The 26,762-nt window shown below is 46.7% G+C and overlaps 1 protein-coding gene and 1 pseudogene across 3 annotated transcripts in view; one reads left to right on the forward strand and one right to left on the reverse strand.

The window, feature by feature from the left end:
- LOC121576501 (WD repeat-containing protein 47) overlaps positions 1 to 15,344 on the forward strand; it is a 32,852-nt gene extending 17,508 nt beyond the window's left edge. For 2 of the 3 annotated variants that reach the window (XM_041889688.2, XM_041889687.2), the window contains exons 9-16: positions 3,412 to 3,645; positions 3,887 to 3,965; positions 6,024 to 6,181; positions 6,489 to 6,658; positions 6,783 to 6,953; positions 7,049 to 7,180; positions 7,572 to 7,790; positions 13,492 to 15,344. In XM_041889688.2, coding sequence (XP_041745622.1) covers positions 3,412 to 3,645; positions 3,887 to 3,965; positions 6,024 to 6,181; positions 6,489 to 6,658; positions 6,783 to 6,953; positions 7,049 to 7,180; positions 7,572 to 7,790; positions 13,492 to 13,634 — 1,306 coding nt within the window. In that variant the 3' untranslated portion in view covers positions 13,635 to 15,344. The remainder of the gene's footprint in view (positions 1 to 3,411; positions 3,646 to 3,886; positions 3,966 to 6,023; positions 6,182 to 6,488; positions 6,659 to 6,782; positions 6,954 to 7,048; positions 7,181 to 7,571; positions 7,791 to 13,491) is intronic. The other variant, XR_006661555.1, reaches the window with a different exon arrangement.
- LOC121577392 lies at positions 723 to 2,112 on the reverse strand (annotated as a pseudogene).
- Positions 15,345 to 26,762: the final 11,418 nt, after the last annotated feature.

Genomic DNA, 26,762 nt, shown 5'->3' on the forward strand with positions numbered 1-26,762 from the left:
AGCTAGCTGTAGCTTATGCTTTCAGTACTAGATTAATTCTCTGATCCTTTGATTGGGTGGACAACATGTCAGTTCATGCTGCAAGAGCACTGATAGGTTGGAGGACGTCCTCTGGAAGTTGTCATAATTACTGTGTAAGTCTATGGAAGGGGGTGAGAACTAGCTGTCCTCCGGCTACACCATGGTGCTACCCTACAGAGTGCTGTTGAGGCTACTGTAGACCTTCATTGCAAAACAGTGTGTTTTAATCAGTTAATTGTTGACTTTCTTTCTATGTTTCACTTTTTATTTATATGAAATTCACTAAGGATGGTCACTGGTGACCGCCAATCTAATGTCCCAAAATTATTTTCGGCTGTAGGAAATAATACTAGAAACGTTCTGAGCAAATAGTGTAAGAAATAACACAAAAAAAGCCAAAAACTGCACAGTTGTCTAGGAGTTGGAAACAGGGTGACCGTGTCTGTCGGCGCCATCTTGCTTTCTATCCAGTGATCGTAGATGTTATACCTGGCTAGCTCAACCTTATCTAGACCAGACGGTCAATCATGCAATCATTTTTTAAAGAAATACTTTATGAATTTTTCAATGCGTTTTAAAAGAGTTTCATATTTTTCAATATTCCATTTTTGCTCCGGTGAGATAAGTGTCAAGATGAGACACTTTAGCTTCCACATAAAAGGAGCGACTGGGAGGCAAAAAGCCACTGCCTCATCCATCTTTTAGCACAGGGACTCAGAGTTGTCTTTCTCCATGCCTGTATTCCTCTCAGCCAGACTGGGACGCTTGTTGTGGACACCTGGAGGGAGACGCAAACCATCTGTAAGGACCCAGGATTTACAATTTCCTGAATTATGTTAGTAAAGTGAAGTAAATGGAACAGAGGGACATCAGACTCACCCAACATCTCCTCCATCTTCTCAAACGTGTGTCTCAGCACAGTCTGGCTCTTTCCTTTCTTCTGGGCGCGGCCCACATAGATCCGCCTCCCGGTTTGAACTCCTTCCCGTTCATTTCTTCCCCTGCCTGAGGAGGTCAGATATACTCCATTGAGACACTGGACTCACAGACACTGAGCTCTATTCCACATCTAGACGGTGATGAAAATGTATGGCATCACTCACCCTCTGGGCATCCTCATGCCTCTCAAAGCAGACAAAAACCAAAGCCCCTGGATTTCCCACTGTCATCAGTTACTACCCTGACGCTCTGGGTTTCTCCTGAAATGGACAGAATCACCCTTGACTCAATAAAAAAGCTACTAAACACACAAGATTATATAACACAAATGACAAAAACACACGTCTGGCAAACACTCACCATAGTTTCTGAATAAATAAATATGCCATTTAGCAGACGCTTTTATCCAAAGCGACTTACAGTCATGCGTGCATACATTTTTGTGTATGGGTGGTCCCGGGGAACGAACCCACTACCTTGGCGTTACAAGCGCCGTGCTCTACCAGTTGAGCTTCTCCTCGTTGATGTCCTTGCCAAAGTTGTTAATCAACAGGTAAGTGAACTCCTTGGCCCTGGCTCTAAGCTCCGCCTCTCGCTCTTTCTCAGCCTCTCTCTCTCTTCGTGAGATTTAAAGGGTCTGAGAAACGCTTTTCTCTCATTGAGCATCATGCCGTTCAGTTTCTCAATGGCTCCATCAGCAGCCTCCTGGATTGTGAAGTGCACAAAACCATAACCCTTTGACAAGCCATTCTCATCACAAACCACCTTGCATGAGCTGATGTCTCCGAAGATGGAGAAGGTGTCATGCAGGGCTTTGCTGCAAATTGACTTATCAAGATTGTTCAGATAGATGTTACCAACGCCACTCCTCCTCATGGTAGGGTCTTGTTGATACCACATGATGCGCATAGGTTTTCCTTTGACCACTTCAAAGTTCAATGTCTCCAGATCCCTCTCAGCATCTGCTTGCCGGTGAAAGTTGACATAAGCATATCCCAGGGATCGATGTGTGGCTTTGTCCCTGCAAACCTTAATAGAATGTAATGCTCCGGCGGTGCTGAACTTCTGATAGAGGATAGCCTTGTTTGTATCCTGATGAAGGTCTCCCACATACAGGGAGCCTCTAGGGTTTCTAGTTCCCCTGGGATTCATTTTACAAGGGTAAAAAATGTGCAGAAAACAAACTTCTGAAAGTTTACAGGCTGATGTCTTCTTGATTGACACAGATGAGCTTCCTTGTTTGTTTCAATAAACAGCTAGCTAAATATGCCCAAGAAAGGTTAGAGCTCATGGAAAAACAATTCTGATAAGAAAAATAACATTCCGGAACCAGAGAATCACTTTGTTATGTCATAAAGTGTTTGTATCCTATCCACTTTAATGGTATTTCTACAACATTCTAAAGCTCCCATTTGTTAAATCAGCGACGACATCACACATTCTAGCCTCTGTAAGCCTTTCAATCCTATCAACTGCATAATATCTATAATCTACCGCTCTATCCATCCATCAACCCCTCTAACCTAAATTCATCCTTCCATCCATAACTTATGGTATCCTTCCATTACAGATACATTCTTTCATCCTCTATCCATCAAACTAATCAAAATCAATCACCCCAACATCCTTTTCACCTGCCATTATTTAACCTCTTCCCTCTGCTTCAGCTAGGTGGCGCCGTCTTGACTGTCGCTCCATCTGTTGGAGGCTTGAAACACTAAACTTTCAACTCTGGCTGAAAATCGTAGTCCATACCTCTACTCTGTCATATATCTGTATTATTTGATTCTTGTTTGTTTTTGCTTTTTTTTAATGCACTTTGAGATTTCTTTTTGTAATGAAAAGCGCTATAGAAGTTAAATAATACCTGCTTTCAGCCCTCCACCCCTCCATCTATCCCTCCTTTAGTTTTCTGTCTATCCATGATCTTCTTTATCTCTCCAAGTATACGTTCTTTCTTTAATCCATACATCCATTATTCTTCTCATAATTTTATTCGTAGATACTTTATTAACTTTTTTGACACGCTCCAAAAATTAATTTGATCAATTACCATTGTGTTAATAACAATGACAGAGGGATACATGCATTTGATTTGTGGTTAGTGATCTAGTGGTCTTATTTGTGGTTAGTGATCTAGTGGTCTTATTTGTGGTTAGTGATCTAGTGGTCTTATTTGTGGTTAGTGATCTAGTGGTCTTATTTGTGGTTAGTGATCTAGTGGTCTTATTTGTGGTTAGTGATCTAGTGGTCTTATTTGTGTTACAGTAGTTGAATGAGCTTGTGTTTTAGTGTGGAAGAATGTATGATCTCTCAGCTGCTTCATTGACTCCCATCCCTGGTGTCTGTCTCTGTGTCTGTGTCTGTCTCTGTGTCTGTGTCTCTCTGTGTCTGTGTCTGTCTCTGTGTCTGTGTCTCTCTGTGTCTGTGTCTCTGTGTGTGTGTGTGCAGGTCCATCCAGAAGCTGGAGGAGATGAACGTGGGGATGGACAATGTGGGGGAGGAGGGGGGGGTCCAGTCTGTGAGCCAGCAGTGTAACGGGAGCCCTGGACCCGACTCCAGTACCCAGACCCAAGAGACAGGCCCCCTCAGGGACAAGCCGGGGGGGGTCAGCAGCACCCCTCTCATGGCAGGGTCTCAGGGCATGCCCTCCTTCGACGAGTCCCCCGTCCAGAACACTCGTAGGTGAGAGGTCACGAAGAGGGCCAGACAAGAATCTGTGTTTTCCTAAAATGTTTCCTGTGGTTAAGGAATATTAGTATCCACCGAGACCCTCAAGGTTTTCCTTGTGGTCACTGGGGGTGGAAAGTTTGGGAACCACCGTTCTAAACAATAGCCATACAGCATTGTCCCCTTGTTTGGGATGATTTGACGTAAGTCCACTGGTACACAATAACATAAACTCTATGTGTTTTGATTCCCTCAGTGCTCAGAGGAACAGGGCCCCTCTGCCTACACTTCAGGATGACTCCGGCGGCTCCCCGATGCGCAACAATTCTCAGAAGGTAGGCTTCCAGTGGACTGAGAGACTCAACCCTGAGTGGACCTCCCCTCTGAACCTGGTTCCTCTGAGTGGACCTCCCCTCTGAACCTGGTTCCTCTGAGTGGACCTCCCCTCTGAACCTGGTTCCTCTGAGTGGACCTTCCCTCTGAACCTTGTTCCCCTGAGTGGACCTCCCCTCTGAACCTGGCTCCTCTGAGTGGACCTCCCCTCCAAACCTGGTTCCTCTGAGTGGACCTCCCCTCTGAACCTGGTTCCTCTGAGTGGACCTCCCCTCTGAACCTGGTTCCTCTGAGTGGACCTCCCCTCTGAACCTGGTTCCTCTGGGTGGACCTCCCCTCTGAACCTGGTTCCTCTGAGTGGACCTCCCCTCCGAACCTGGTTCCTCTGAGTGGACCTCCCCTCCGAACCTGGTTCCTCTGAGTGGACCTCCCCTCTGAACCTGGTTCCTCTGAGTGGACCTCCCCTCCGAACCTGGTTCCTCTGAGTGGACCTCCCCCTCCGAACCTGGTTCCTCTGAGTGGACCTCCCCTCTGAACCTGGTTCCTCTGAGTGGACCTCCCCTCCGAACCTGGTTCCTCTGAGTGGACCTCCCCTCCGAACCTGGTTCCTCTGAGTGGACCTCCCCTCTGAACCTGGTTCCTCTGAGTGGACCTCCCCTCCGAACCTGGTTCCTCTGAGTGGACCTCCCCTCCGAACCTGGTTCCTCTGAGTGGACCTCCCCTCTGAACCTGGTTCCTCTCTAGGTATCTTCATCCTAGGGAGTTTTTCCTGCCCACTGTGCTTCTCCTACTGCCTGCTCTTTGGAGTGTAGTCCAGGTTACTGAAAATAACTTTGTGACAACTACTTATACAGTGCCTTCAGAAAGTATTCACACACCTTGACTTTTTCCACATTTTGTGTAACAGCAGTGAATTTCAAACACAGATACAACCACAAATACCAGGGAGGTTTTCCAATGCCTCGCAAAGAAGGGCATCTATTGGTAGATTGGTTCAGGAAAAACACACAAAAAACTGACATTGAATATCCTTTTGAGCATGGTGAAGTTATTAATTACGCTTTGGATGTGTATCAATACACCCAGTCACTACAAAGACACAGGCGTCCTTCCTAACTCAGTTGCCGTAGAGGAAGGAAACCGCTCAGGGATTTCACCATGAGGCCAATGGTGACTTTAAATCAGTTACAGAGTTTAATAGCTCTGAGGATGGATCAACAACATTGTAGTTACTCCACAATACTAATCTAATTGACAGAGTGAAAAGAAGGAAGTCTGTACAGAATACAATATCCCAAAATATGCATCCTGTTTGCAACCAGGCACTAAAGTAATACTGCAAAACATGTGGCAAAGCAATTCACTTTTTGTCCTGAATACAAAGTGTTATGTTTGGGGCAAATCCAAATCAACACATTACTGAATACCACTCTCCATATTTTCAAGCATAGTGGTGGCTGCATCATGTTATTGGTATGCTTGTAATCGTTAAGGACGGGGGAGTTTTTCAGGATAAAAAAGAAACTGAATGCTAAGCACAAGCAAAATCCTAGAGGAAAAACTAGTTCTGTTTGCTTTCCACCAGACACTGGGAGATGAATTCACCTTTCAGCAGGACAAGTTAGTTTTTACTTAAATCTACTTGAAAATCTATGGCAAGACCTGGAAATGGTTGCCTAGCAATGATCAACAACCAATTTGACAGGTTGAAGAAATTTGAAACTAATAATGGGAAATATTGCACAATCCAGGTGTGGAAAGCTGTTAGAGATTTACCCAGAAAGACTCACAGCTATAATCACTGCGAACGTTGCTCCTACAAATGATTGACTCGGGTGTGAATAGTTATGTAAATTAGATATTTCTGTATGTTCAATAAATTTGCTAAAATTCATAAATACATGGGGTATCGTGTGTAGGTGGGTGAGAGAAAATAAATGTAATCCATTTTGAATTCGGGCTGTAACACAACAAAATGTGGTGTGAATACTTTCTGAAGGCACTGTATAAAAAGGCCTTTAAAGATGGATTTGATTCACAATGGATTGATGTGTGTTCAGATGGAGAAGCCCAAGGCCCAGTTTGTGGCTGTGAACAGTCTGGAGGACACGCAGGCGTTGCGCGCGGTGGCCTTCCACCCCACGGGGGCGCTGTACGCCGTGGGCTCCAACTCCAAAACCCTGCGCGTCTGTGCTTACCCAGACACCCTCAACACAAGGTAACTAACTACCTATACTCAGACCAGTCCCAAAAACTAACAAAGCTCCTACCCCAGTGTTCACAAACCCCTGGTGCTGGAGAACTACAGGGTGTGCAGGTGTTTGGTCCAGCTTAGTGTTGACAAGCCTGATACACAGATTAAGTGTATTAATGCTGGGCTGGAACAAATGCCTGCTACTTACCGTTGGTCTCAAAGACCAAGGGTGTTTGGAAAGAACCAGGTTTAAGCAATACAGATGAAGCTTCCTAAAGCTCATTGGCTGTTAATTGTTGTATGGTTTCTCCCTTGATTTGTCTCCCACTAGTGGGCCAGGCCCAGTCAAGCAGCCGGTGGTGCTCTTCAGAAGGAACAAGCACCACAAGGGTTCCATCTACTGTGTGGCCTGGAGTCACTGTGGACAACTGCTGGCCACAGGCTCCAATGATAAATATGTCAAAGTGCTGCCCTTCAACGCAGAAACCTGCAATGCCACAGGTGTGTGTGCGCGTGTGTTTGTCCGTGCGCGCGTGAGTGTTATTTTTCATGTGTCTGCATTTGTCATCTGTTTTGTCTGAGGGTGTGTGTGTGTGTGTGTGTGTGTGTGTGTATGTGTTTGCAGGGCCAGACCTGGAGTTCAGTATGCACGACGGCACCATCAGAGACCTGGCGTTCATGGAGGGTCCAGAGAGTGGAGGGTCCATCCTGATCAGCGCCGGGGCCGGAGACTGTAACATCTACACCACTGACTGCCAGAGAGGACAGGGGCTACACGCTCTCAGTGGGCATACAGGTGCACACACACACACACACACACACACTTGAACAAGCACATTTAGACAGTGTCCAACATGACGTTCATACTGTGTCCATGTGTCCTTCTGCCAGGCCACATCCTGTCTCTGTACGCGTGGGGGGGGTGGATGATCGCCACAGGCTCCCAGGATAAGACTGTCCGCTTCTGGGACCTGAGAGTGCCCAGCTGTGTGAGGGTGGTGGGGACAGCCCTGCATGGCTCTGGTAAGGATCCTACTAGTTCCTGGCAATATGACTGGCACACCAGTTCAACTGGACCCGACTGGACAAGACATGGTGATGAGCATCTGTTTAAAACTCTGTTTTCTGACCAGTCTTCTTTATCTGCCTGGACAAGGCTGAGCCGAAGGCTGCAAAATATGTATGTGTAATGATTCAGTTTACCCACAAGGGGGCACTAATAGCATTGTCAGTGGACTTGCTTTCACCTTAGCCTTAGATGTAACAAATGACAACCAATGGGTTGAGTTCAGTAGGGTGAAGATGTTGAGCTTATAACTGAACTTGTCCAATAAGAACACAAATTTGTGTTTCCTGTTGCAAAGTGTTTTGCTACGTCATGCCCTACTGAACAGACCCTTGTTGTATTTCTCAGGCAGTGCAGTGGCCTCGGTGGCTGTGGACCCCAGCGCTCGTCTCTTGGCAACGGGCCAGGAGGACTGCAGCTGCATGCTCTATGACATCAGAGGAGGCCGGATGGTGCAGACTTACCGCCCACACACCAGCGACGTGCGCTCCGTCCGTTTCTCCCCCGAGGCACACTATCTGCTCACGGGTTCCTACGACAACAAAGTCATAATCACTGACCTGCAAGGTACCTCCTGGTCCACACACACATAAACCAAACACAGCTTTCAAAGTGTTTCATATACTGTGTAACACAACAGCTTTCTCTATTGTGAAAAACTTTGTTTGGTTTACTTGTAGTTTTTTTTGTCTTGACTGCTTCGCTCATGTCGTCTGATGTCAGACGTAGACATAATCATCATCTTGACTGGCATCCCCCCCCCCTAGATCTCTCCAAGGCTCTGTCCCGATTCTCCATTCTCCTGAAGTGTGCACTTTCCCACTCACTCTCGTGGATTTGACAAGGGTGGAAACTCCCTTTAGCCAATGCTAACACCAGTTGAAAGCTTTCAAATACATTACCGGTCAAAAGTTTTAGAACACCTACTCATTCAAGGGTTTTTCTTTATTTGTACTATTTTCTACATTGTAGAATAATAGTGAAGACATCAAAACTATGAAATAACACATATGGAATCATGTAGTAACCAAAAAAGTGTTAAACAAATCAAAATATATTTTATATTTGAGATTCTTCAAATAGCCACCCTTTGCCTTGATGACAGCTTTGCACACTCTTGGCATTCTCTCAACCAGCCTCATGAGGTAGTCACCTGGAATGCATTTCAATTAACAGGTGTGCCTTGTTAAAAGTTAATTTGTGGAATTTATTTCCTTCTTAATGCGTTTGAGCCAATCAGTTGTGTTGTGACAAGGTAGGGGTGGTATACAGAAGATAGCCCTGTTTGGTAAAAGACCAAGTCCATATTATGGCAAGAACAGCTCAAATAAGCAAAGAGAAACGACAGTCCATCATTACTTTAAGACATGAAGGTCAGTCAATACGGAACATTTCAAGAACTTTGAAAGTTTCTTCAAGTGCAGTCGCAAAAACCATCAAGCGCTATGATGAAACTGGCTCTCATGAGGACCGCCACAGGAAAGGAAGACCCAGAGTTACCTCTGCTGCAGAGGATAAGTTCATTAGACTTACCAGCCTCAGAAATTGCAGCCCAAATAAATGCTTCACAGAGTTCAACAGACACATCTCAACATCAACTGTTCAGAGGAGATTGCGTGAATCAGGCCTTCATGGTCGAATTGCTGCAAAGAAACCACTACTATAGGACACCAATAATAAGAAGACACTTGCTTGGGCCAAGAAACATGAGCAATGGACATTAGACCAGTGGAAATGTGTCCTTTGGTCTGGAGTCCAAATTGGAGATTTTTGGTTCCAACCGCCGTTTCTTTGTAAGACACGGTGTGGGTGAACGGACGATCTCCGCATGTGTATTTCCCACCGTGAAGCACGGAGGAGGAGGTGTTATGGTGTGGGGGTGCTTTGCTGGTGACACTGTCTGTGATTTATTTAGAATTCAAGGCACACTTAACCAGCATGGCTACCACAGCATTCTGCAGCAATACACCATCCCATCTGGTTTGGGCTTAGTGGGACTATCATTTGTTTTTCAACAGGACAATGGCCCAACACACCTCTAGGCTGTGTAAGGGCTATTTTACCATGAAGGAGAGTGATGGAGTGCTGTATCAGATGACCTGGCCTCCACAATCCCCCGACCTCAACCAAATTGAGATGGTTTGGGATGAGTGAAGGAAAAGTGAAGGAAAAGCAGCCAACAAGTGCTCAGCATATGTGGGAACTCCTTCAAGACTGTTGGAAAAGCATTCCAGGTGAAGCTGGTTGAGAGAATGCCAAGAGTGTGCAAAGCTGTCATCAAGGCAAAGGGTGGCTATTTGAAGAATCTCAAATATATTTTGATATGTTTAACAATGTTTTGGTTACTACATGATTCCATATGTGTTATTTCATAGTTTTGATGTTTCCACTATTATTCTACAATGTTGAAAATAGTAAAAAATAAAGAAAAACCCTTGAATGAGTAGGTGTTCTAAAACTTTTGACCGGTAGTGTACATGATGGGGAATTTACATTTTACATTTAAGTCATTTAGCAGACGCTCTTATCCAGAGCGACTTAAAAATTGGTGCATTCAATTTATGAAAGCCAGTGGCACAACCACTCAAAATATTATTATTATATTGTTTTATTTTTATTTTAAGGGGGGTAGAAGGATTACTGTTATACTATTCCAGGTATTCCTTAAAGAGGTAGTTTCAAGTGTCTCCGGAAGGTGGTCAGTGACTACGCTGTCCTGGCGTCGTGGGGGAGCTTGTTCCACCATTGGGGTGCCAGAGCAGCGAATAGCTTTGACTGGGCTGAGCTGGAACTGTGCTTCCGTAGAGGTAGGGGGGCTAGCAGGCCAGAGGTGGATGAACGTAGTGCCCTCGTTTGGGTATAGGGTCTGATCAGAGCCTGAAGGTAAGGAGGTGCCATTCCCCTCACGGCTCCGTAGGTAAGCACCATGGTTTTGTAGTAGATGCAAGCTTCAACTGGAGGCCTGTGGAGTGTGCGAAGGAGCGGGGTGACATGAGAGAACTTGGGAAGGTTGAACACCAGACGGGCTGCAGCGTTCTGGATAAGTTGTAGGGGTTTAATGGCACAGGCAGGGAGCCCAGCCAACAGCGAGTTGCAGTAATCCAGACGGGAGATGACAAGTGCCTGGATTAGGACCTGTGCCGCTTCCTGTGTAAGGTAGGGTTGTACTCTGCGAATGTTGTAGAGCATGAACCTGCAGGATCAGGTCACTGCTTTGATGTTAGCGGAGAACGACAGGGTGTTGTCCAGGGTCACGCCAAGGTTCTTTGCGCTCTGGGAAGAGGACACAATGGAGTTGTCAACCGTGATGGCGAGATCATGGCGCGGGCAGTCCTTCCTCGGGAGGAAGAGCAGCTCCGTCTTGCTGAGGTTCAGCTTGAGGTGGTGATCCGACATCCATACTGATATGTCTGCCAGACATACAGAGATGTGATTCACCACCTGGTTATCAGAAGGGGGAAAGGAGAAAATTAATTGTGTGTTGTCAGCGTAGCAATGATAGGAGAGACCATGTGAGGATATGACAGAGCCAAGTGACTTGGTGTATAGAGAGAATAGGAGAGGGCCTAGAGCTGAGCCCTGGGGGACACCAGTGGTGAGAGCACGTGGTGCGGAGACAGATTCTCGCCACGCCACCTGGTAGGAGCGACCTGTCAGGTAGGACGCAATCCAAGAGTGAGCAGTGCCGGAGATGCCCAACTCGGAGAGGGTGGAGAGGAGGATCTGATGGTTCACAGTATCAAAGGCAGCAGATAGGTCTAGAAGGATAAGAGCAGAGGAGAGAGAGTTAGCTTTAGCAGTGCGGAGAGCCTCCGTGACACAGAGAAGATCAGTCTCAGTTGAATGACCAGTCTTGAAACCTGACTGGTTTGGATCAAGAAGGTAATTCTGAGAGAGATAGCAGGAGAGTTGGCTAGAGACGGCACGCTCAAGAGTTTTGGAGAGAAAATAAAGAAGGGATACTGGTCTGTAGTTGTTGACATCGGAGGGATCGAGTGTAGGTTTTTTGAGTAGGGGTGCAACTCTCGCTCTCTTGAAGACGGAAGGGACATAGCCAGCGGTCAAGGATGAGTTGATGAGCGAGGTGAGGTAAGGGAGAAGGTCTCCGGAAATGGTCTGGAGAAGAGAGGAGGGGATAGGGTCAAGCGGGCAGGTTGTTGGGTGGCCGGCCGTCACAAGTCGCAAGATTTCATCTGGAGAGAGGGGGGAGAAAGAAGTCAAAGCATATGGTAGGGCAGTGTGAGCAGGACCAGCAGTGTCATTTGACTTAATAAATGCGAGGGAGGGGGAGGAAGAGGAGGAGGGGGATTCAGCAGGGAGAGAAGGTGGCAAAGAGCTTCCTAGGGTTAGAGGCAGAGGCTTGACATTTAGAGTCGTAGAAAGTGGCTTTAGCAGCAGAAGCAGAGGAAGAAAATGTAGAGAGGAGGGAGTGAAAAGATGACAGGTCCGCAGGGAGTCTCCTTTTCCTCCATTTCCGCTCGGCTGCCCGGAACCCTGTTTTGTGAGCTCGCAATGAGTCGTCAAGCCACGGAGCAGGAGGGGAGGACCGAGCCGGCCGGGAGGATAGGGGACATAGAGAGTCAAAATATGCAGAAAGGGAGGAGAGGAGGGTTGAGGAGGCAAAATCAGGAGATCGGAGGGAGAAGGATTTAGCAGAGGGAAGAGATGATAGGATGGAAGAGGAGAGAGTAGCGGGAGAGAGAGTGCGACGGCACATTACCATCTGAGTAGGGGCAGAGTTAGTAGTGTTGGAGGAGAGCGAGAGAGAAAAGGATACAAAGTAGTGGTCGGAGACTTGGAGGGGAGTTACAGTGAGATTAGTAGAAGAACAGCATCTAGTAAAGATGAGGTCAAGTGTATTGCCTGCCTTGTGAGTGGGGGGGGGGGGACGGTGAGAGGGTGAGGTCAAAAGAGGAAAGGAGTGGAAAGAAGGAGGCGGAGAGAAATGAGTCAAAGGCAGACGTAGGGAGGTTAAAGTCACCCAGAACTGTGAGGGGTGAGCCATCCTCAGGAAAGGAACTTGTCAAGCTCATTGATGAACTCTCCAAGGGAACCTGGAGGGCGATAAATGACAAGGATGTTAAGCTTGAATGGGCTAGTGACTGTGACAGCATGGCATTCAAATGAGGAGATAGACAGATGGGTCAGGGGGAAAAGAGAGAATGTCAACTTGGGAGAGATGAGGATTCCTGTGCCACCGCCGCGCTGACCAGATTCTCTCAGGGTATGCGAGAACACATGATCAGACGAGGAAAGAGCAGTAGGAGTAGCAGTGTTTTCTCTGGTAATCCATGTTTCCGTCAGCGCCAAGAAGTCGAGGGACTGGAGGGTAGCATAGGCTGAGATGAACTCTGCCTTGTTGGCCGCAGAACGGCAGTTCCAGAGGCAGCCGGAGACCTGGAACTCCATGTGGGTCGTGCGCGCAGGGACCACCAGATTAGTGTCAGCAACCACACGGTGTGAAGCGTTTGTATGGCCTGTGCAGAGAGGAGAGAACAGGGATAGACAGACACATAGTTGACAGGCTACAGAAAAGGGCTACAATAATGCAAGAGAGATGGAATAAAATAAACTAAACATCTGGGAAAGCGAGAGAGTGGGGCCTCCGTCACTTACCTTCCACTGAAACACTCAAATATAACTCTCCCAACTTTAACTTTAGAAATTATAATTGTTGTAAACTACAGCGGATCAATGTTTTCTAGGAATACATCAAAAACGGCCCATAAGTAAGTATTTTAAAACAGGTCAGGTGTAAGAAAAACATTGGCAGGGCTAGCTACTCTGTTGTTTAGCTAACTAATGCGTCACACCACTGTCTGAGATAAAATCAGTTAACGTGAGTTACTTTTATATTATATATCGTGACTTTTTAAAATGACTGTAACAACATTGTGTCCGTTGGCTAAAAGTGACTAAATCGGACTAGCTACAACTAACATTGCCAGAGTACCTTGCTGGCTAGTCGGCCAAATATCTATCGTTAGCTAGCTACAGTAACGTTAGCTAGCTAGCAGGACGTTACCCAACAGGCAGTAGCTACAGTACATTTAGTTCCTTTCATAATTAAACGTTGGCTAGCTAGCACAAAGTCAGTCATGCTAGCTACGCAACTGAACTACACATCTCGAGTGTTCAGAAAGGGAATCTTTACGTTGCAAAATTGTGCTAGTGCACACTTCAGGAGAAGGGTGGAGAATCGTGATGTAGCCTTACACTTAGTGTGGAGTCCACGTGCCTCATGGTTTGTTTGTTAATGAATTGCCAGGTGACCTGACGAAGCAGCTTCCTCTGACGGTGGCGGCGGAGCACGGGGACAAGGTCATCCAGTGTAGGTGGCACACGCACGACCTCACCTTCCTGTCCTCCTCCGCAGACAGGACAGTCAAACTCTGGGCCCAGTGTCCATGACACTGCTGGCTGGCACTGGGAACTGTGGAAACCACCGTGGAAACTATCTCTCCTAAATCTGGTGTTACTGGGAACACTGGAAACCACCGTGGAAACTATAGCTCCTAAATCTGGTGTTACTGGGAACACTGGAAACCACCGTGGAAACTATAGCTCCTAAATCTGGTGTTACTGGGAACACTGGAAACCACCGTGGAAACTATAGCTCCTAAATCTGGTGTTACTGGGAACACTGGAAACCACCGTGGAAACTATAGCTCCTAAATCTGGTGTTACTGGGAACACTGGAAACCACCGTGGAAACTATCTCTCCTAAATCTGGTGTTACTGGGAACACTGGAAACCACCGTGGAAACTATAGCTCCTAAATCTGGTGTTACTGGGAACACTGGAAGCCACAACAAGCACAACACACAGTCCACATCCTTGGACATACCTGCCCCTGTACCCCTCCACAAGGCTCTTAAGAGGTGTGTGTGTGTATGCATGCTATATGTATAGTGTATATGCTGTGTGTTTACACTGGATATCACTGCTGTGTCATTTATGGCAATGCTTTTAGCCTTTCTTTAGCATCAGAACCTCTTGCTATCTGTAACCTTCATTTGACTGTAATGATAAGGTGACACCTCTATAGTCCTGTTGAAAATAATATACTCATCAAATGCATGTTAGCATCATATTCTACACTTGCTTAAAGCACACAGCAGTCCCTCCTGTTGTTTCCATATAGTCCAGTTATTAGCTAGCTGTTTTGACGGATGCACAATGGCTTATTTAGTCCAGTCAAAACACATTATGTGAATCATATGGTGCCTTGGGTAACCGTTTTGAATTTTGAATGTGCGGTGTTCATTTTCAGTTTCAAGATGGATGCAAGAAAGGAGGCCTTCATATCTAAAGCTTTATCTTGACATGTTCTCATTTAACAGCTTGTAAATGTTTTAGGTTTAAAATAATCCTAACATAAATTGCTGTTGGTAGTGCTATGCTGCTTATCAAACAAAGATCTCAAACTTGGGAATACATGGAGTGGAGTTCTAAAATACATGGAGTAGAGTTCTTGAAGTATGTGATAATTACTCCATATGTTGTTGGAGGATTGTGTCTGGGATTTCATCTGTTTGTGGATTTTTGTAAATTAATTTTATAAATATTTAAAGGGGATCTTTTCTGTAATATTATAACAATTGTTAATTTAATTGTAATGAATAGTATTTGAGTTGGGCTGAAGCTTGCTTGTATGGTAAATGATAGTGACTGACTGTATATGGTTGTTTTTGGACAGCAACTATGACAATGATGAATAAGCACTTGCCCCTCTGTGGACAGCAATATATGGAGCGCTATTAGTGCTAGAAATTAAATCAATTTAATCCCGATACATTTTTGGTGGCACTAATATCACTCCATGGGAATACCTGTCAGCAGATGATAAGTTTTAACAGCACTGTAATGTACTTTGTCAAATGTGAAGCCTTTGCTTAAATCAAAGGGTTTTTATACACATGCATAGAAATACATATTAGTGGTAATAAACGTTGTCATGTACCACCTTAGAGTAAAGAGATGATCAACACTGCACATTGGAGCACTTAGCTGTGTCAAAGTAGGCCTCTATGTCAGTTTCCCTGCACAAGTAGTTCAATGGTATGATATTTAGTGATTTTGGTGAACTCAGAAGACAAAATAAAGGCAACTACGACATCACATTTTCTCTCTGGCATTGATTGCAGTTCAGTGAGTCAGTTAGTCAAGTGACACATACAGTGCCTTCAGGAAGTATTCACACCCCTTGACTTTTTCCACGTTTTGTTGTGTTACAGCCTGAATGTAAAATTGATTGAATTTAGTTTTTTTTTTTTTTTTTACTGGCCTACACACAATACCCCTTAATGTCAAAGTGGAATTATGTTTTTTTGAAGTTTTTACTAATTAAAAATGAAAAGCTGAAATGTCTTGAGTCATTGAGTATTCAACATGTTTGTAATGGCAAGTCTAAATAAGTTGAGGAGTAAAAATGTGCTAAACAAGTCACTTGTTTTTAAACCACTACCTCATCTCTGTACCCCACACATACAATTATCTAAGGTCCCTCAGTCGAACAGTGAATTTCAACTACAAAAACCAGAGAGGTTTTCCAATGCCTCGCAAAGAAGGGCACCTATTGGTAACGGACATAGAATATTCCTTTGAGCGTGGTGAAATTATTAATTACACTTTGGATAGTGTATCAATACACCCAGTCACTACAAAGATACAGGCGTCCTTCCTAACCCAGTTGCCGGAGAGGAAGGAAACCGCTCAGGGATTTCACAATCAGGCCAATGGTGACTTTAAAACAGTTACAGAATTTAATGGCTGTGATAGGGCAAAACTGAGGATGGATCAACTACACTATAGTTACTCCACAATACTAACCTAAATTACAGAGTGAAAAGAAGGAAGCCTGTACAGAATAAAAAATGTTCCAAAACTTGCATCTTGTTTGCAACAAGGCACTAAAGTAAAACTGCTAAAAAAAATTGGCAAAGAACAGAATCATTTCAAACCTTGATTAGGCTACATTGGGATATGATTTGCCTCTTTATTGATGGATGGGAATAAAGCTGTAATCGCTTCCAAAGGTGATTCTAACATGTATTGACTCAGGGGGTTGAATACTTTTCTAATGAAGATACACTGTATTAGTGTTTTTTTTTTGGTGTGTGTGTGTTTTTTACAAACGTTAGAATTTTTCTTCCACTTTGACATTATAGAGTATTTTGTGTAGATCCTTGACAAAAAATGACAAATCCATTTTAATCCCACTTTGTAACACAATGTTTTTGGGGTTAAAAGTCAAGGGGTATGAATACTTTCTGAACGCACTGTATGCAACGACTATATTTTAGTGATGCAAACATTTTTTTTATCTAAAAAAATATATAATATAATTGCTCTACAACATTCGCAGAGTACGACCCTACCTTACACAGAAAGCGGCACAGGTCCTAATCCAGGCACTTATCATCTCCTGTCTGGATTACTGCAACTCGCTGTTGGCTGGGCTCCCTGCCTGTGCCATTAAACCCCTACAATTTATCCAGAACGCTGCAGCCCGTCTGGTGTTCAACCTTCCCAAGTTCTCTCATGTCACCCCGTTCCTCCGCACACTCCACTGGCTTCCAGTTGAAGCTCGCATCTACTACAAAACCATGGTGCTTGTCGACCGAGCTGTGAGGGGAACGGCACCTCCTTACCTTCAGGCTCTGATCAGACCCTACACCCAAACGAGAGCACTACGTTCATCCACCTCTGGCCTGCTGGCTCCCCTACCTCTACGGAAGCACCTTCCGGAGACACTTGAAGCTCTACCTCTTTAAGGAATAACTGGAATAGTATAACAGTAATCCTTCTACCCCCCCCCCCATAAAGAAAAAATAAGATGAATGCACCAATTTGTAAGTTGCTCTCGCGTCTGCTAAATGACTTAAATGTAAAATAATATTTTTTCCCCTTTGACATTACAGAGTATTTTGTGTAGATTATTGACAAAAAATGACAAATCAATTTGAATCCCACTTTGTATGTAACACAAAAACACCCCACTCCTGGTACCATGATGTACCTTCTTGTCTAGGAAATACTAAAGAAAACAACTGTTCTTAAAACATAAATCCTTCTTTATTAAAGTTAACCGGAGCCGTACAAGTATAACGCATTGAGCTGGAGTCTCCCGCTCTCCAACTGCTGTGCGCCTGGCTGCGCGTCCCCTAAGTGGACACTTGGCCTCCGATACAATATGCCATGGTCTTTCAGCTCGAAATAGTGGATTTCTACTGATGTGGCCGTTTAAGTGTACCAACCTTTACTGCGAAGAAAAGAGACATTGCACTTTTTTGAAAACACACCAGGGGTCCCCAATTATTTTCAGCGATGGGTTGATTTTTCCTTGAGCGGATGTTCGGTGCCGGGACATAGTTATAAATAATTTGTACACCGCAAATTGACCGCAAGAATCTCAAATAGATAAAGTATATGAAAAAAACAGAATTATTTCAGACCTTGATTAGACTACATTGGTGTCACAGTTTCGGCCGAGGCTGCCTCTTTTCCTTGCTCGGGCAGGCTTCGGCGTTCGTCGTCTCCGGAATACTAGCTGCCACCGTTGTATGTTTCTATGTTCGTTTGGTCTTGTCTGGAATTGTACACCTGTTGTCGTTTAGTGTCATTAGTGTCCTATAAGTTCTCGTTGTGTTTGTCAGGTGTTGTGTGTGATTGTTTCGCTGTCGTGTTTGTGCTTCAGTATACCGTTTGCTCTTTGTAGCTTTCCTCCTCTGTTAAGGAGAGTATATTCGCACATGTTTAGTGCGCCCTTTTGTTTACGCCTGCGTGCGGAATTTCTCGCCTCAGGGCTTTTTGGCTCGTGTATTAGTTTGTGCCTTCACTAAAGTCTTTTGGACTTATTTTCTGCGTCCTGCGCCTGATTCCAGCACCATACCCACCTACAGCACCTACTGACAGAATCACACACCATTCTGAATGGAATCAGAATGGATCGGGTCCGGGAGCAGAATGACCAGATCCTGCGGATCGGGACCGCCCTGCAGGATGTGATCAACACACTCCAACGCTGGGAGACCCGAGGGACACCCCCAACTCTACCTTCCCTGCCATCACCATCAGCCAGTCAGCCCATTCCCGCTCCGGAACCCAGAGGAATTCGACTCTCGCTCCCGAGGGCCTACGATGGGACCGCTGCCGGGTGTCAGGGCTTCCTTCTCCAGGTGGAGCTTTACCTGGCCACCGTGCACCCGGCGCCCTCGGGACACGAGAGCGTGTCCGCCCTCATCTCCTGCCTTTCCGGAAAGGCGTTAGAATGGGCCAACGCCGAGTGGAGGAGGATAGACGCTACCACCATCACATACGCTGAGTTCTCCCGCCGCTTCAGGGCGGTGTTTGACCATCCACCGGAGGGGAAAGCGGCGGGGGAGCGTCTGTTCTTCCTCCGGCAGGGGAAGAGGAGTGCCCAGGAGTTCGCGTTAGAATTCCGTACTCTAGCGGCGGATGCAGGGTGGAATGAGCGGGCCCTCATCGATCACTACCGCTGTAGTCTACGTGAGGACGTCCGTCGGGAGCTGGCCTGTCGGGACACCAGCCTCTCTTTCGACCAGTTAGTCGACATGTCCATCAGGCTGGACACCCTGCTGGCTACCCGCGGACGTCCCGAGGGAGGTCCGTCCATTTCACCCTCCAGCGCCTCCGAGCCGAGCCCCATGGAGCTTGGGGGCGCTGGCGCTAGAGAGAGGAGGGGTCGGAGTACGAGGGGGCCCATCTCCTGCACCAACTGTGGTCGGGGAGGACACACCGCGGCTAGGTGCTGGGGATGGCCTCCTAGGGGAGAAGACGACAGGTCCCGCACTGGGGAGTCCTTCCAGGTGAGTAGGCGCCCCACTCACCCAGAGCTCTCTGTTGCGCACTTCTGTATACCTGTGCGTTTTCCACAGGTAGCACCTCATTCCCAGCATAAGGCGCTGGTAGATTCAGGCGCGGCTGGGAATTTTGTTGATAGGAAATGTTGTTTAGATTTAGGGATTCCCCTTCTTCCTGTTGACGTCCCATTCCCCGTTCATGCCCTAGATAGCCGTCCGTTGGGATCGGGCTTGATCAGGGAGGTCACGGCGCCACTTAGGATGTGTGCGCAGGGGGGTCATCAGGAGATGATCCAGCTATTTCTGATCGACTCGCCTGCGTATCCGGTGGTGCTGGGCATGCCCTGGTTGAGTATCCATAACCCGTCTATTTCGTGGCAGGAGAGGGCTCTGATGGAGTGGTCTGACCAGTGTGTGGGTCGATGTTTAGGCGTTTCCGTAGGGGCTACCTCGGTGGAGAGTCCAAACCAGGTGCCCGCATTGCACGTTCCCCCTGAGTATGGGGATTTGGCTATTGTGTTCAGTAAGTCGAGGGCGACGCAGTTGCCTCCCCATAGGCAGAGAGATTGTGCGATAGACCTCCAGGCAGGAGCTGCGCTCCCACGGAGCCATGTGTATCCTCTGTCGCAGGAGGAGAAGAGAGCTATGGAGACTTATATAGACAAATCTCTGAGACAAGGATACATACGGCCCTCCACTTCCCCTGCGTCCTCGAGTTTCTTTTTTGTGAAGAAAAAGGATGGTGGGTTACGCCCGTGCATTGATTACCGTAGTCTCAATCAGATCACGGTGAAGTACAGTTATCCACTCCCGCTGATTGCGACCATGACGGAGTCATTGCACGGGGCGCGTTTCTTCACTAAATTAGATCTCAGGAGCGCGTACAACTTGGTGCGCATTAGGGGGGCGATGAATGGAAGACAGCCTTTAGTACCACCTCGGGCCATTACGAGTATCTTGTCATGCCATACGGGTTGATGAACGCTCCTTCAGTTTTCCAATCATTCGTGGATGAGATCTTCAGGGACATGCAGGGGCAGGGGGTGGTCGTGTACATAGATGACATTCTCGTGTACTCGTCTACCCGAGTCGAGCATGTGGCTCTGGTGCGCCGAGTGTTGCGGAGGCTGTTGGAGCACGACCTGTATGTCAAGGCAGAGAAGTGTCTGTTTTTCCAGGAGTCGGTCTCCTTTTTGGGTTATCAGTTGTCTGCATCAGGGGTGAAGATGGAGGTAGACCGGGTGTCAGCCGTGCGTAATTGGCAAACGCCAACCACTGTGAAGGAGGTGCAGCAGTTTTTGGGGTTTGTGAATTACTACCGGAGGTTTATCCGGGGTTTTGGACAGGTGGCAGCTCCCATAACGTCTCTTTTGAAGGGGGGTCCGGTGCGTTTGCAGTGGTCAGCCGAGGCGGACAGGGCGTTTGGGAGGCTGAAGGACCTGTTTACCTCGGCTCCGGTGCTGGCGCATCCGGATCCCTCTTTACCATTTCAGGTAGAGGTGGACGCGTCAGAGGCCGGTATAGGAGCCGTGCTTTCGCAACGGTCCGGCACGCCACCTAAACTCCGCCCCTGTGCTTTTTATTCCAAGAAGCTCAGTCCGGCGGAGCGAAATTATGACGTAGGGGACAGGGAGCTGTTAGCCGTGGTACAGGCCCTAAAGGTGTGGAGGCACTGGCTTGAGGGGGCTCAACACCCTTTCCCTAATTTTGACGGACCACCGTAACCTGGAGTACATCCGGGCAGCTAGGAGACTGAACCCTCGCCAGGCGCGGTGGAATATGTTTTTGACCCGGTTCGTATTTAAGATCACGTACATCCCTGGGTCACAGAACGGTAAGGCAGACGCACTGTCTCGGCGGTATGACACGGAGGAGAGGTCCGTGGAGCCCACTCCCATACTGCCGGAGTCTTGTCTGGTGGCACCGGTAGTGTGGGAGGTCGATGCTGAACTCGAGCGGGCGTTGCGCACCGACCCTAGTCCACCTCAATGCCCGGAGGGTCGGAAGTACGTTCCGCTCGAGGTTCGGGATCGATTGATCTATTGGGCTCACACGTCACCCTCCTCTGGACATCCTGGTATCGGCCGGACGGTGCACTGCCTTAGTACTAAGTACTGGTGGCCCACGTTGGCGAGGGATGTGAGGGTTTATGTCTCCTCCTGCTCGGTGTGCGCCCAGTGTAAGGCGCCTAGACATCTGCCTAGGGGTAAGTTACTACCCCTGCCCGTTCCACAACGACCATGGTCTCACCTCTCGGTGGATTTCATCACTGACCTTCCTCCCTCACAGGGGAATACTACTATACTGGTCGTTGTGGACCGGTTCTCTAAGGCCTGTCGTTTTCTCCCTATGCCGGGCCTTCCTACTGCCCTACAGACCGCCGAGCGCTATTCACCCATGTTTTCCGGCACTACGGGGTACCCGAGGATATTGTGTCTGATCGAGGTCCCCAATTTACCTCCAGAGTCTGGAGAGCCTTTATGGAGCGGTTGGGGGTCTCGGTGAGCCTCACCTCGGGTTACCATCCGGAGAGTAATGGGCAGGTGGAACGTGTGAACCAGGATGTGGGTAGGTTTCTTAGATCATACTGCCAGGACCGGCCGGAGGAGTGGGCACGGTACGTTCCCTGGGCAGAAATGGCCCAGAATTCCCTACGCCATTCCTCCACTAACCTAACCCCTTTCCAATGTGTGTTGGGTTACCAGCCGGTTCTGGCACCTTGGCAGCAGTGCCAGATCGAGGCTCCTGCGGTGGATGAGTGGGTGCGGCGCTCGGAGGAGACGTGGAACGCTGCACACGTCCACCTGCAGCGGGCCCTCCGTCGTCAAAAGGCGAGCGCCGATCTCCACCGCAGTGAGGGACCGGTGTACGCACCTGGTGATCGAGTCTGGCTCTCTACCAGAAACCTGCCCCTCCGCCTGCCCTGTCGGAAACTGGGTCGGCGGTTTGTGGGGCCGTTTAAAGTCCTGAGAAGATTGAACGAGGTGTGTTACAGATTACAACTACCTGTTGAGTATAAATGTATTAACCCCTCGTTCCATGTGTCTCTTCTCAGGCCGGTGGTAGCTGGCCCACTCCAGGAAAATGAGATCAAGGAGACTCCTCCGCCCCCATTGGACATCGAGGGGGCACCGGCGTACTCCGTGCGGTCCATCTTGGATTTGAGACGTCGGATGGGGGGTCTCCAATATCTGGTGGAGTGGGAGGGGTACGGCCCGGAGGAACGGTGCTGGGTGCCGAGGAGAGACATTTTGGACCCGTCTCTCCTGACTGAATTCCATCGTAGTCACCCGACGCGCCCTGCTCCGCGTCCTCCTGGTCGTCCCCGAGGCCGGAGTCGGCGCACGTCTGGAGCCGCGCGTCAAGGGGGGGTACTGTCACGGTTGTCTTGTCTGGAATTGTACACCTGTTGTCGTTTAGTGTCATTAGTGTCCTATAAGTTCTCGTTGTGTTTGTCAGGTGTTGTGTGTGATTGTTTCGCTGTCGTGTTTGTGCTTCAGTATACCGTTTGCTCTTTGTAGCTTTCCTCCTCTGTTAAGGAGAGTATATTCGCACATGTTTAGTGCGCCCTTTTGTTTACGCCTGCGTGCGGAGTTTCTCGCCTCAGGGCTTTTTGGCTCGTGTATTAGTTTGTGCCTTCACTAAAGTATTTTGGACTTATTTTCTGCGTCCTGCGCCTGATTCCAGCACCACACCCACCTACAGCACCTACTGACAATTGGGATATGATATGCCTCTTTACTTATTCTTGGGAATACTTGGGAAAAGATTTCCTAAATTAAAATCACTTTGAGCTGATTTCCTGGTCATTTTACAGTATTCTCTGTCCAACAACGAAAACTTGGTTCTAGGTATAATTATTTTTCTAAGAGTGTAGCAACAATCGACTGTGAGCAGTGAACATGACAGTTGATGTGTTGATACCATGTATACAAGAAGATACAACAAAGACGATGGCCAGAGCTTACACATGATGTTTCACAACGATTTAAGTCAATAAGTAAATTGTTTTAGTCAACTGCCCACTTCGTGAAAATCCGTGTGAATGCGTGTCTTTTCCTATGATATGACATACATATTCTTTCAGCCTACATTTAGTTTCAGGGCTTTTATTTGAACGTTACCACCCACCAGCATAGCATTGTATATTTGTTTATTAATCAGAAACAGCTGCAAAGTTATTCCTCTTTGCTACTGAGATTAACCAAACAGCCTTGTGTCCACTTGGCCACCTGAGCCATGGAGCAAATACAAATAGGTTATTTATGTTAATCTTTACCAGAAAATTATCAGAATCCATTGGATAATTTTTACATTATAAATTATTTTTGAGCTAGTCTGTATTAAAAAATATATAGAGCCATTTTATAAATGGTATACAGTGCCTTCAGAAATTATTCATACCCCTCGACTTATTCCACATTTTGTGTTACAGACAGTGGCGATTTTTACATGTAAATCTTGGTGGGGCAAACTCCCCCCCCTCAAAAATGTTTTATGCATGCCAGCAAAGCCACTATACAACACAACACTAAACAATACATTAATTGCACTATAACAGTGACAAACGGTGCCCACAAGTTGTTAGGGCCTACATACAGCTGTCCCAATAGCACTGTCCCAACAGAAGTCCCAACACCTTATGACAAGAACAGCTCAAATGAGCGAAGAGAAACGACAGTCCATCATTACTTTAAGACATGAAGGTCAGTCAATCCTGAAAATTTCAAGAACTTTGAAAGTTTCTTCAAGTGCAGTCGCAAAAACCATCAAGCTCTATGATGAAACTGGCTCTCATGAGGACCGCCACAGGAATGGAAGACCCAGAGTTACCTCTGCTGCAGAGGATAAGTTCATTAGAGTTACCAACCTCAGAAATTGCAGCCCAAATTAAATGCTTCACAGAATTCAAGTAACAGACACATCTCAACATCAACTGTTCAGAGGAGACTGTGTGAATCAGGCCTTCATGGTCGAATTGCTGCAAAGAAACCACTACTATAGGACACCAATAATAAGAAGACACTTGCTTGGGCCAAGAAACACGAGCAATGGGCATTAGACCAGTGGAAATGTGTCCTTTGGTCTTGAGTCCAAATTTGAGATTTTTGGTTCCAACCGCTGTGTCTTTGTGAGACGCGGTGTGGGTGAACGGATAATTTCCGCATGTGTATTTCCCACCGTGAAGCACGGAGGAGGAGGTGTTATGGTGTAGGGGGTGCATTTCTGGTGAAACTGTCTGTGGTTTATTTAGAGTTTAAGGCACACTTAACCAGCATGGCTACCACAGCATTCTGCAGCGATACGCCATCCCATCTCGTTTGGGCTTAGTGGGACTATCATTTGTTTTTCAACAGGACAATGACCCAACACACCTCTAGGCTGTGTAAGGGCTATTTTACCAAGAAGGAGAGTGATGGAGTGCTGCATCAGATGACCTGGCCTCCACAATCCCTCGACCTTGACCAAATTGCGATGGTTTGGGATGAGTCGGAACGCAGAGTGAAGGAAAAGCAGCCAACAAGTGCTCAGCATATGTGGGAACTCCTTCAAGACTGTTGGAAAAGCATTCCAGGTGAAGCTGGTTGAGAGAATGCCAAGAGTGTTCAAAGCTGTCATCAATGCAAAGAGTGCCTATTTGAAGAATCTCAAATATAAAATATATTTTGATATGTTTAACAATTTTCTGGTTACTATATGATTCCATATGTGTTATTTCATAGTTTTGATGTTTTCACTATTATTCTACAATGTAGAAAATAGTAAAAAATAAAGAAAAAGACTTGAATGAGTAGGTGTTCTAAAACTTTTGACCGGTAGTGTACATAATGGGGAATGTGCTAGTGCACACTTCAGGAGAAGGGTGGAGAATCGTGATGTAGCCTTACACTTAGTGTGGAGTCCACGTGCCTCATGGTTTGTTTGTTAATGAATCGCAAGGTGACCTGACGAAGCCGCTTCCTTTGACGGTGGCGGCTTCCTCTGACGGTGGCGGCGGAGCACGGGGACAAGGTCATCCAGTGTAGGTGGCACACGCACGACCTCTCCTTCCTGTCTTCCTCCGCAGACAGGACAGTCAAACTCTGGGCCCAGTGTCCATGACACTGCTGGCTGGCACTGGGAACTGTGGAAACCACCGTGGAAACTATAGCTCTTAAATCTGGTGTTACTGGGAACACTGGAAACCACCGTGGAAACTATCTCTCCTAAATCTGGTGTTACTGGGAACACTGGAAACCACCGTGGAAACTATCTCTCCTAAATCTGGTGTTACTGGGAACACTGGAAACCACCGTGGAAACTATAGCTCCTAAATCTGGTGTTACTGGGAACACTGGAAACCACCGTGGAAACTATCTCTCCTAAATCTGGTGTTACTGGGAACACTGGAAACCACCGTGGAAACTATAGCTCCTAAATCTGGTGTTACTGGGAACACTGGAAACCACCGTGGAAACTATAGCTCCTAAATCTGGTGTTACTGGGAACACTGGAAACCACCGTGGAAACTATAGCTCCTAAATCTGGTGTTACTGGGAACACTGGAAACCACCGTGGAAACTATAGCTCCTAAATCTGGTGTTACTGGGAACACTGGAAACCACCGTGGAAACTATAGCTCCTAAATCTGGTGTTACTGGGAACACTGGAAACCACCGTGGAAACTATAGCTCCTAAATCTGGTGTTACTGGGAACACTGGAAACCACCGTAGAAACTATCTCTCCTAAATCTGGTGTTACTGGGAACACTGGAAACCACCGTGGAAACTATAGCTCCTAAATCTGGTGTTACTGGGAACACTGGAAACCACCGTGGAAACTATAGCTCCTAAATCTGGTGTTACTGGGAACACTGGAAACCACCGTGGAAACTATAGCTCCTAAATCTGGTGTTACTGGGAACACTGGAAACCACAGTGGAAACTATAGCTCCTAAATCTGGTGTTACTGGGAACACTGGAAACCACCGTGGAAACTATAGCTCCTAAATCTGGTGTTACTGGGAACACTGGAAACCACCGTGGAAACTATAGCTCCTAAATCTGGTGTTACTGGGAACAGTGGAAACCACCGTGGAAACTATAGCTCCTAAATCTGGTGTTACTGGGAACACTGGAAACCACAACAAGCACAACACACAGTCCACATCCTTGGATATACCTGCCCCTGTACCCCTCCACAAGGCTCTTAAGAGGTGTGTGTGTGTGTATGCATGCTATATGTATAGTCATGCTGTGTGTTTACACTGGATATCACTGCTGTGTCATTTATGGCAATGCTTTTAGCCTTTCTTTAGCATCAGAACCTCTTGCTATCTGTAACCTTCATTTGACTGTAATGATAAGGTGACACCTCTATAGTCCTGTTGAAAATAATATACTCATCAAATGCATGTTAGCATCATATTCTACACTTGCTTAAAGCACACAGCAGTCCCTCCTGTTGTTTCCATATAGTCCAGTTATTAGCTAGCTGTTTTGACGGATGCAAAATGGCTTATTTAGTCCAGTCAAAACACATTATGTGAATCATATGGTGCCTTGGGTAACCGTTTTGAATTTTGAATGTGCGGTGTTCATTTTCAGTTTCAAGATGGATGCAAGAAAGGAGGCCTTCATATCTAAAGCTTTATCTTGACATGTTCTCATTTAACAGCTTGTAAATGTTTTAGGTTTAAAATAATCTTAACATAAATTGCTGTTGGAAGTGCTA

The sequence above is a fragment of the Coregonus clupeaformis genome, chromosome 11 (genome assembly GCF_020615455.1).
Source record: "Coregonus clupeaformis isolate EN_2021a chromosome 11, ASM2061545v1, whole genome shotgun sequence".
Taxonomy (NCBI): Eukaryota; Metazoa; Chordata; class Actinopteri; order Salmoniformes; family Salmonidae; genus Coregonus; species Coregonus clupeaformis.